Source organism: Salvelinus alpinus, chromosome 2 (assembly GCF_045679555.1).
Source record: "Salvelinus alpinus chromosome 2, SLU_Salpinus.1, whole genome shotgun sequence".
NCBI lineage: Eukaryota > Metazoa > Chordata > Actinopteri > Salmoniformes > Salmonidae > Salvelinus > Salvelinus alpinus.
The window spans coordinates 30,708,906-30,720,281 of NC_092087.1; the positions used below are offsets into that span (position 1 = coordinate 30,708,906).

The following is an 11,376-nucleotide window of genomic DNA, read 5'->3' on the forward strand; positions in this document are numbered from 1 at the left end:
CTATGTGGGATTTCACCTCTTGCTACTGCATTTCTCACTTCAGGTTCACAGATAACATAACACATAAACTCATCTGGCATAGAGAATTATTACACAAAGCCAGCAGGCAACACGCACATAGATGGTTCTATTCACGGTATCCATTTGTTTGTTAAAGCAGTACACATTGATTAACTATCCTACATTGAATCACATTTCAGAGATGCACATGCCACAGACATCTCACTCAAGGGACACTGCTGTCAATTTTGCTGTCATTGCACAACATGAATTATGCAAAGATGTAGCTACATTATTGACACTCAACAGAAAACTCCATAGAATAAAGAAGGAAATCATTATTTCTGTCACACAATACTAAGTTCTAATGGCTTTATTAAGATTGCCTTGTTAATACACCTATTTGTGCCCTCTTATGTTTGCAGGGTTCCATCTGCTGGGGGGAAAAGAGACATGTCTGTAAAGCACATTTTTCTACAGATGATTAAATAATGTATTCCTATTATCAAACTCAATATCTCATTTAAATTCAATGATGCGACAGAAAATTAGCTCAGAAAATGCAAGTGAATAGTGAATTATTGTCAGGCATATTTTGGACAGCTATATTCAGTAGACAGAAACACGTGGAGTCCTTTTCCTCACTAGGTCTTGTTCTACAACGCGAGAACCATGCCAAAGTCAAAGAGAGACAAGAAAAGTAGGTTTTTATGTCAGATTCATCCAGTAGATGAAAAGTATATTAAGTATAGTTTGGCTGAATGCATTACTTGAGATAGCAGTTCACTACTATAGCATTTGCAGGGGATGTATTGCATCAAGAGGTGAAAGAGGAGGCCGCTAGCTAGCTAACTACATACTGTAACTAGCTAGCACCATAAGCTATTCGCTAGCTAGCAAGCAGGTTATGTTTGCAAATATAGCTATTGCTGAACATTTTTTGTTGTCCTGTAGGTATTAACCCTTATTGTGTGCCTTTTTCACTTCTCAGTTTCACTAACAAAAACAGCCAAGAAGGGTCTGGAAACAAAACAGAACTTAATAGAAGAGGTAACTATTTCTGACCATTCAATCCTAGTTAGCTAGTTGTTTCCTGTCTGACAATGATATCCAGCTAAAACTCTTTGACTAATAGTCTGTATCTGTATGTCCGTAACATTATAGTTGCGGAAATGTGTGGATATGTACAAGCACCTGTTCATCTTCTCTGTGGCAAACATGAGGAACAACAAATTGAAAGACATCAGGACAGCCTGGAAACACAGTCGGTAAGAACACACATGAACACTCAACACACTAGTCTATGCAGTCTGGTTCTCATTATTAAGACAAATCAAATGGTCAGACACCTACGTGTTATGTGCATAAATACATGTAGCTGACTAGCCAGTTTGACTAAGGTTTTTCTTCACTTTCACAGATTCTTTTTTGGCAAAAACAAAGTGATGATGATCGCTATAGGTAAAGGATCAACAAGCGAGTACAAAGACAATTTGCACAAGGTATGTCAAATCTGTGATAAAGTGAGGGTCAAATTGCACAATGACACTTTGCAAGGGGTTCAATTAATGTCGGCCTGCTTATTTTGTAGGTCAGCAGGTTTCTGAGAGGAGAAGTGGGTGTGTTATTCACAAATAAAACCAAAGAAGAGGTACAAGAGTAAGTAGATCAATACTTCCATTAAAAATGTACAATCATTAGCTTGAGTCCTTTTCTGTGACGATCCAGTGCTGCGGCTGATTCCTTGTCCTCTGTGGTAGTTTCATATAAGTTTTTCTCTTGATAAATGTTCTTCAGGTATTTCAGCCAGTTCAAAGAGATAGATTTTGCACGAGCAGGAAACAAGGCAGGGATGGCCATAACACTTGATGAAGGACCCCTGGAACAGTTCCCTCACTCCATGGAGCCACAGCTAAGACAGTTGGGACTCCCCACAGCACTCAAGAAAGGTGAGAACATGTCTCTGATGTTCAGAGAACGCTTTCCTAAGTCTGTAATGATAGGATGCTTCTGATACAAACTTCAACTTCTGATCTTTTGATTCATTCCAAAGAAGGAATACATGTTGCAATTGTTGGCTTATACCCCATTGTTTTGTCGTAGGAGTGGTGACGCTACTGAAAGACCATGAAGTGTGCAAAGAGGGAGACACACTAACCCCTGAACAGGCCCGTATTCTGGTGAGTTCTAAAGTGTTCCCCCAGGCTACACCTTCTGATAAGCCTATGAGACATTTTGCAAGTCCAGTTGCTAGATGGTCCTATAAATGGCTTATCTAATCAAATTAACTTATTTTCCATAACATAGAAACTCTTTGGGATTGAGATGGCTGAATTCAGAGTGCAGATCCAGTGCATGTGGAACTCTGAAACGAGCGACTTTGAGAAGCTAGCTGAGGAAGAGGCCATGCAGGATAACGATGACAAAGAGGAAGAAGGGAATGAATCTGGATAGAGCAATGGACTTCTCAGACTTAATGTTTTTAATACTGTGCCTTTTTTTTAGGTGACGTCAAAACAAAGTACTCTAAGTGTTTCCTAATTGCAATGTTACCCATGGAATTGTATATACATTTTGTGCTTTATACATTTTTATTGGTCCACTCAAATACAACAGTACCAACCTACAGTATGCTGGGTTGTCCTATAAAACATCCCACAAAAGAAAGTTGGAATTGTTAATGCGAAGTATATCTTTAAGCTAGGCTGTAAAATCGTGACCCACAACGTTCATCAAATGCTTTGGCCATGGCAGATATATCATTAAGGAGAAAAAAAATACTGTCCCAATTGCTCCCCAGTTTATTAAAGCCAAGACAGCCACCAGAAAAAGTTTCCTGAAAACACAACTACCCTCAATTGATTCATTGAATTTACATGAAGTGATATAATAGGACCAAAATCATAATCTGCACTTTTTTTGTAATTTTGCTAAAGCATCGATCTGATAACCAAACTGACTTATTTATAAAACCTACATCTCACTGTACATGTTAATTAGCTAACTGTATACGGCACATTTGGTAAAAAGGCAACAGTCAGTGGACATAGTCGATCAGATGTGGGCTCTAGACTAGCCAGGGTTGTTGAGGAGCCATCTAGCGGAAGTAATTGGGGCACTCGTGGGCCACCAGGTCCCAGGCATGTTTGAATGCCTCCACCACACGCTCATCCAGAGGCCCCTCAGAGGCAGAAAGGTTTTGCTCTAGCTGATCCATACTGGACATCCCAATGATTACACCATCTCCCAAATCACCCTGGAACAGTGGATACAAAGCCCGGGTACAAGAGGACCCAACAATTAACACTACATACACTTATGAAGATTGTTTAAATAGCACTGCTGACATTGAGTGAAATGTTCCTTTTCACATTGTAAAGAAATTTGATTTGTAATCATTGACTGTTTTTACAGGCAGCCCAATTCTGATATTTTGCCCAATTATGGCAAAAGAGCTGATCTGATTAGTGGAATTAGTCAATTACTGGAAAAAGGTCTGAATTAGGCTGCCTATGTAAATGCAGCCAAAGTGACCTAGCTGATAGTGAGTTGTCCCTGTTCATTATTGAATGTGGTCGGTTACCTTGAGGTGGGAGTGGTGGTACATCCAGCGTAGAGCAGCAGATGTCATGGAGGGTTTGTTTGAGCCATACGCTGTCTCCATGGCATTCTGAACAAGGTCTATCGCCTGGAAGTGGCTCTCCTTCCAGTACCTGACACACAACACATAAATCATCCAAATGTAATGTTTAATTGTATCTAGTGTAAAGGTAATCTGGACAAATCATGTTTTTATTGTGAGTAACTACTGTGACCATACTAGTTAATTAATAATAATATTTTATTCTGTTATCTCACCTGTCTCTGTAAGCACCAGCCCAGTTGTTACCAAAGAAACGTCCTGAAGGCTGAGAACCTTCTTTGTCCTGATAATGGTACTTCCCTGTGAGAAGGCCCCCTGGTTGCACAGAAGAACAGAGTGAATGTTAAACCAAGTTCTCACACTAGACATTGAGATGTTTTATGATCCTCAATATCTTGCCATTTTAGAGGTGTTATAAACTCAGCAAAAAAAGAAACATCCTCACACTGTCAACTGCATTTATTTTCAGCAAACTTAACATGTGTAAATATTTGTATGAACATAAGATTCAACAACTGAGACATAAACTGAACAAGTTTCACAGACATGTGACTGTTCAGGGACACATTATTCCATTTCTGTTAGAGGGGGTGTCAAAAGTAACAGTATCTGGTGTGGCCACCAGCTACATTAAGTGCTGCTGTGCATTTCATGGACTGCGCCAGATTTGCCAGTTCTTGCTGTGAGATGTTACCCCACTCTTCCACCAAGGCACCTGCAAGTTCCCTGACATTTCTGGGGGGAATGGCCCTAGCCCTCACCCTCCAATCCAACAGGTCCCAGATGTGCTCGATGGGATTGAGATCCGGGCTCTTCGCTGGCCATGGCAGAACACTGACATTCCTGTCTTGCAGGAAATCACACAGAGAACGAGCAGTATGGCTGGTGGCATTGTCATGCTGGAGGGTCATGTCAGGATGAGCCTGCAGGAAGGGTACCACATGAGGGAGGAGGATGTCTTCCCTATAATGCACAGCGTTGAGATTGCCTGCAATGACAAGCTCAGTCCGATGATGCTGTGACACACCACCCCAAACCATGATGGACCCTCCACCGCCAAATCGATCCCGCTCAAGAGTACAGGCCTCGGTGTAACGCTCATTCCTTCATCGATAAACGCAAATCCGACCATCACCCCTGGTGAGACAAAACCATGACTCGTCAGTGAAGAGCACTTTTTGCCAGTCCTGTCTGGTCCAGCAACGGTGGGTTGGTGCCCATAGGCGACGGTGTTGCTGGTGATGTCTGGTGAGGAACTGCCTTACAACAGGTCTACAAGCCCTCAGTTCAGCCTATTGTGGACAGTCTGAGCACCGATGGAGGGAATGTGAGTTCCTGGTGTAACTCGGGCAGTTGTTGCCATCCTGTACCTGTCCTGCAGATGTGATGTTCGGATGTACCGATCCTGTGCAGGTGTTGTTACACGTGGTCTGCCACTGCTACGACGATCAGCTGTCCGTCCTGTCTCCCTGTAGCGCTGTCTTAGGCGTCTCACAGTATGGACATTGCAATTTATTGCCCTGGCCACATCTGCAGTCCTCATGCCTCCTTGCAGCATGCCTAAGGCACGTTCACGCAGATGAGCAGGGACCCTGGGCATCTTTCTTTTGGTGTTTTTCAGAGTCAGTAGAAAGGCCTCTTTAGTGTTCTGAGTTTTCATAACTGTGACCTTAATTGCCTACCGTCTGTAAGCTGTTAGCGTCTTAACGACCGTTCCACAGGTGCATGTTCATTAATTATGGTTCATAGAACAAGCATGGGAAACAGTGTTTAAACCCTTTACAATGAAGATCTGTAAAGTTATTTGGATTTTTACGACTTATCTTTGAAAAACAGGTTCCTGAAAAGGGGACGTTTCTTTTTTTTGCTGAGTTTAGATGCACAGTACCTGCTAGAGGGTTGTATGCATAGAATCTGATGCTGTAGTATCTCAGACATGGTAGCAGTTCTGTCTCCACCTGTCGTGTGGTGGCATTGTACATTCCCTACAGAAAGGCACAGTTATTTGGTATTTTATTAGGATCCCCATTAGCTGTTGCAAAATCAGCAGCTACTCTTCCTGGGGTCCACACAAAACATGACATAATACAGAACATTAATAGACAAGAACAGCTCAAGGATAGAATACTTTTTTTAAGGTACAAGTAGCCTACATATCAATACATACACAAACTATCTAGGTCAAATAGGGGAGAGGCATTGTGCCGTGAGGTGTTGCTTTATCTGTGTTTTGAAACCAGGTGTGCTGTTTATTTGAGCAATATGAGATGGAACGGAGTTCCATGCAATAATGGCTCTACAATACTACGCTTTCTTGAATTTGTACTGGATTTGGGGACTGTGAAAAGACCCCTGGTGGCATGTCTGGTGGGGTAAGTGTGTTTGTCAGAGCTGTGTGTAAGTTGACTATGCAAACAATTTGGGATTTTCAACACAATGTTTCTTATAAAAAGTGATGCAGTCAGTCTCCTCAACTCTTAGCCAAGAGAGACTGGTATGCATAGTATTTATATCAGCCCTCTGATTACAATGACGAGCAAGACGTGCCACTCTGTTCTGGGCCAGCTGCAGCTTAACTAGGTCTTTCCTTGCAGCACTGGAGCACACGACTGGACAATAATCATGATTAGACAAAACTTGCTTTTTGGAGTGTGGTGTCAAAAAAGAAAAGGATAAACAGCATTCAGAAGTTAGTTACTATTTAATAATATGATGTATTTTGAATGAAGGCAGTGTGGTATGTGACAGATGCAGACTTCCTGTGTGTGTTACCTGATAAACAGTGGGAAGAATCCAGTTGTTGTGTCGGCAGATGGTAAAGATTTCAGCCACTTCCCATGCAGCATAGTTTGATAAGCCAAGCTCCTTAAATTTCCCCTGAAAACCAACATAGCAATAAATTAGATGTCTACAAAAGAGCCAGGTGGTGTGAAATATGCTTTAGGTGCCTGTATTACGGGGTGGGTGTGAGGAGAGTTGCCCTCCGGATCGGTACCTCTTTGTAGAGCTCATGGCAGGCCTGCAGTGTGTCCTGGATGGGGTTCTGATGGTCTGGAGCATGGAGGTAGAAGAGGTCCACACACTGTGTACGCAGTCTCTTCAGAGAGGTGTCCAGCTGGGAACGCACACTCTCTGGTTTCAGGGTCTTTCCTTCCCAGGGGTTGGCCTTGGTGGCAATGCTCACTGTAGATACAGGCAATAAACACAAACATGGCTGATAAGATCCAATCGGGTCATAGAACATGTGTAAGAAGTCATACTGGTAATGTAGCAGTGGTTTGTAACATCGCAGTTTGTTATCTGGGCACACTTTATGCACCAGTTGTTAATGCACTCACCGATGTAACTACAGTTACTGTTACTACTAGTATGCATGAAATCTGGTGAAATAAAAACACTTGCGGCAGTGGTACAACATAGCATACTCAGATTATAATGTTACTTTTGTTTTCAATGTTAGTATACTAGACAGTAGGCTATTAAAGCTGTGTTCGTTACCCGTTTTGGGTAGATTCATTCCCCCAATGATAGTTTCTGCCTGTCCGTCTGTGTACATGAAGGCAGTGTCCAAATCGTTGTGGCCGCGCTCCAAGTAGGCTTTCACCATGTTTGTGCTTGTCTCCGAGTCAGCACGCCCCCCAAACGCCATCGACCCCAGTAGTGAAATCGGGCGTTTCAATTGTGTTGATCCGGTCGAAGACATGTTGCGACGATGATAAACAATCGGCGGTAAATACTTGGATCCTGAAGCGAGTCTTTGGTGAAATACACACAAGCCTACTCTTGCTCCCCAAAGCATAATAAACCGCGTTGTGTCAGCTGAGCACAGGGCAAAGGACGGGCAAGCTGACATTAGGGGAGTGTGTCAAAGTTGCAAAACGCTTTCGTGTACGTAAAATGGGAAACCGACTGTCACAAACAGTCGGGTTCCCATTGGAGCAGGAAGTACAATGAAGAGTTCAGTTACCTCCGTTCGACAAAGATTTCCAGGTTCGGAGTCTTTCTATCAATAATTTGAATTCCTACACTAGGAACAGCGTGGTCCCTAGTGCAGTTCTCATTTCAACCAGATGATGTCAGCAAACTACAACAGATTGTATAATTCAGAACTCCATCAATGACTTTAATAGATTTTCCCCCTAAATACTGTAGCGACCTTAACCCAACACCTAGCGACCTCGTCAAGCGGTTCGGACCTCTTGGCGAAAGGTGATGGACAGTCGCTGGATCCGGGTCGAGTCTCGGTCGGGGCTACCCCTTAAAATCGCTACATTGGTGTCAGAAGTGGGATGGGTCCAGTGACTGTCAAGCTAAAGCACCTTAACCGTTACGTCAGGAGGCCCGAACCTCTTGACAAGATTGCTAGGTGTTGCGTTAAGGTCGCTACATTACCCCCTTCCTTCAGAGAGGAGTGTACATGTGAGGGACTTGTTATAGAGAAGTGTGGGGACACCCTTTGCCGAAGGAAGGGGGTAATGATCCGCCCCTTTTTCCTCCAAATTTTTGCCTAAAATGACATACCCAAATCAACTGCCTGTTGCTCAGGACCTAAAGCAAGGATATGCATATTCTTGATACCATTTGAAAGGAAACACTTTGAAGTTTGTGAAAATGTCAAAGGAATATAGGAGAATATAACACATTAGATCTGGTAAAAGATAGTACAAAGAAAAAAGCAAACATTTAAAAAATATATTTACCGTCATCTTTGAAATGCAAAGAGAATGTATTATTCCAACCAAGGCACAATTTCGATTTTGGCCACTAGATGGCAGCAGTGTATGTGCAAACTTTTAGACTGATCCAATGAACCATTGCATTTCGGTTCACCATTTTGTATCAAGACTGCCCAGATGTGCCTAATTGGTTTATTAATAACTTTTCAAGTTCAAAACTGGGAAATTGTCTTGTCACTTACAACCTCATGCTAATCGCATTAGCCTACGTTAGCTCAACCGTCCCGAGGACGGGACACCGATCCTGAAGAACCAACACCTAGCGACCTTGTCAAGAGGTTTGGACCTCTTGCCTTAACAGTTAAGGTGTTAGTTTGACAGTTGCTGGACCCAGGTTTGAGTCCCGGTCAGGGCTACCCCCCAAATTTGCTACAATACCAACATAGCTTATATAACATAGGCAACAAGTTTACATGACAAGCACCAATTTCAGCCAATGTGTTACTGTTTAACAGATTTTAATACTATCTATAAACTAATAATTAAATGCGTATAAACTACTTATAGGCCTACCCTTAATAAATATTTAATATAGTAGGCCTATAACTATCCTGTGTTACAGCTTCACCTTTATTAGGGAAACACATCTTGTACCCCTCACATACTTTCCCACATTCATCTCATGAGCCTTCTCTCCTAGCTTATAAACCTGTAATTTGAATGGGCTACACTGTTTACTAAATAAATCACATAGTCCTCTAATGTTGATGTTGATGTGAGGACTTCAGCATGTTTGCAGAGTCATGGCCTATGCCTATGGAATACTCTGTGCCCTTGTGTCACTTCCTTGTCAACAGAAGTCAGCACTAACAAGACAGTACGTAACTATTCGGCCTATAAGAGCACCGTATCAAGACGAGGGATAATCCCACACATACACATTTATTTACTCCAAGCTCTCAGTGAGACAGATGGAAACACAATGACTAAAACAGTAAGTTCTAATAATCTTATTATTTTCATATTTCATTTGGTAGGCTATTTCAAATTAAAATGCCCCTGCAAAAATGCCAATTATGTCAGGAGAAAGTCTTCAAATGATGTGTAGGCCTAACTATTGCAGAACAATCCATGGTCCCTGTGTGTGTAACCATTTCACCCATTGCAGTGGTAATTAGACCATGGCTAGTATTGACCCTCTGGGCCCTTGGTCATTAGATTAGATGGAGAGCAGCAGTAACTTTGACCCGTCTGACCACAGGCAGCATCAGCTCTGCCCTGCACACTGACCTGTGCAGCTTGACCACCCGTAGTCTTCCTCCATAACTCACATAAGTGGCATATCTCCCCCTTCTCTCGCTGCTCTATTGCAACTATAGGTTCCTCTTTGGGTAGGATTAGGCAGCAGTGGATACCAATAACACATTGCCCCTGAATTGAAAACTGCTCTGTTCTGATATGTCATTAAGATGTGTGTGAAGTGTAATGTTGTATGTCTGAAATTACTTGTTGATCTACCTGCTGCCATTGCTGCCAAATATAGGCATACAATATAGGCATAATTGTATTGTAGCCTAAGGGACCCTCACATCAATTCACATCAATTTACAAGGCTTTCGACTCTGTCAATTACTGTATTATTATCGGCAGACTCAACAGCCTTGGTTTCTCTAATGACTGCCTCGCCTGGTTCAGTAACTACTTCTCAGATAGAGTTCAGTGTGTCAAATCGAAGGGCCTGTTGTCCGAACCTCTGGCAGTCTCTATTTGGGTGCCACAGGATTCAATTCTCGGGCCGACTCTTTTCTCTGTATATATCAATGATGTCGCTCTTGCTGCGGGTGATTCTTTGATCCACCTCTATGCAGACGACACCATTCTGTATACATCTGGTCCTTCTTTGGACACTGTGTTAACAAACCTCCATACGAGCTTCAACGCCATACAACACTCCTTCTGAGGCCTCCAACTGCTCTTAAATGCTAGTAAAAACCAAATGTGTGATCTTCAACTGATCGCTGCCCGCACCCAGCCGTCCGACTAGCATCACTACTCTGGACGGTTCTGACTCAGAATATGTGGACAACTATAAATACCTAGGTGTCTGGCTAGACTGTAAACTCTCCTTCCAGACTCACATTAAGCATCTCCAATCCAAAGTTAAATCTATTATCGGCTTCCTATTTCGCAACAAAGCCTCCTTCACTCATGCTGCCAAACTTACCCTCGTAAAACTGACTATCCTATCGATCCTTGACTTCGGCGATGTCATTTACAAATTAGCCTCCAACGCTCTACTCAGAAAATTGGATGCAGTCTATCACAGTGCCATCCGTTTTGTCACCAAAGCCTCATATACTACCCACCACTGCGACCTGTATGCTCAGGTTGGCTGGTCGTCGCTACATATTCGTCGCCAAACCCACTGGCTCCAGGTCATCTATAAGTCTTTGCTAGGTATAGCTCCGCCTTAACTCAGCTCACTGGTCACCATAGCAGCACCCACCCGTAGCACGCGCTCCAGCAGGTATATTTCACTTGTCATCCCCAAAGCCAACACCTACTTTGGCCGCCTTTCCTTCCAGTTCTCTGCTGCCAATGACTGGAACGTATTTAAAAAATCACTGAAGTTGGAGACTTATATCTCCCTCACTAACTTTAAGTGTCAGCTGTCAGAGCAGCTTACCGATCACTGCAGCTGTACACAGCCCATCTGTATGTTGCCCATCCATCCAACCAACAACCTACCTCATCCCCATATTTGTTTTTGTTTTTCTGCTCTTTTGCACACCAGTATTTCTACTTGCACATCCTCATCTGCACATACAGTGGGGCAAAAAAGTATTTAGTCAGCCATCAATTGTGCAAGTTCTCCCACTTAAAAAGATGAGAGAGGCCTGTAATTTTCATCATAGGTACACTTCAACTATGACAGACAAAATGAGAAAATAAATCCAGAAAATCACATTGTAGGATTTTTTATGAATTTATTTGCAAATTATGGTGGAAAATAAGTATTTGGTCACCTACAAACAAGCAAGATTTCTGGCTCTCACA

At 42.6% G+C, this 11,376-nt stretch overlaps 2 protein-coding genes across 2 annotated transcripts; one reads left to right on the forward strand and one right to left on the reverse strand.

Moving 5' to 3' along the window:
• Window positions 1–549: 549 nt before the first annotated feature.
• LOC139558792 (mRNA turnover protein 4 homolog) lies at window positions 550–2,848 on the forward strand. The gene is made up of 8 exons (XM_071374226.1): window positions 550–700; window positions 992–1,050; window positions 1,165–1,268; window positions 1,421–1,502; window positions 1,592–1,659; window positions 1,798–1,949; window positions 2,104–2,180; window positions 2,308–2,848. The coding sequence occupies exons 1-8, from the start codon at window positions 673–675 to the stop codon at window positions 2,452–2,454; spliced, it is 717 nt and encodes a 238-aa protein (XP_071230327.1). The 5' UTR covers window positions 550–672; the 3' UTR covers window positions 2,455–2,848.
• On the reverse strand, window positions 2,786–7,559 carry akr7a3 (aldo-keto reductase family 7, member A3 (aflatoxin aldehyde reductase)). The gene is made up of 7 exons (XM_071374214.1): window positions 7,142–7,559; window positions 6,639–6,826; window positions 6,416–6,520; window positions 5,532–5,628; window positions 3,859–3,958; window positions 3,584–3,713; window positions 2,786–3,256 (listed from the first exon to the last, which is right to left on the reverse strand). Exons 1-7 carry the CDS (start codon window positions 7,494–7,496, stop codon window positions 3,098–3,100), a joined length of 1,134 nt encoding a protein of 377 aa, XP_071230315.1. The 5' UTR covers window positions 7,497–7,559; the 3' UTR covers window positions 2,786–3,097.
• Window positions 7,560–11,376: the final 3,817 nt, after the last annotated feature.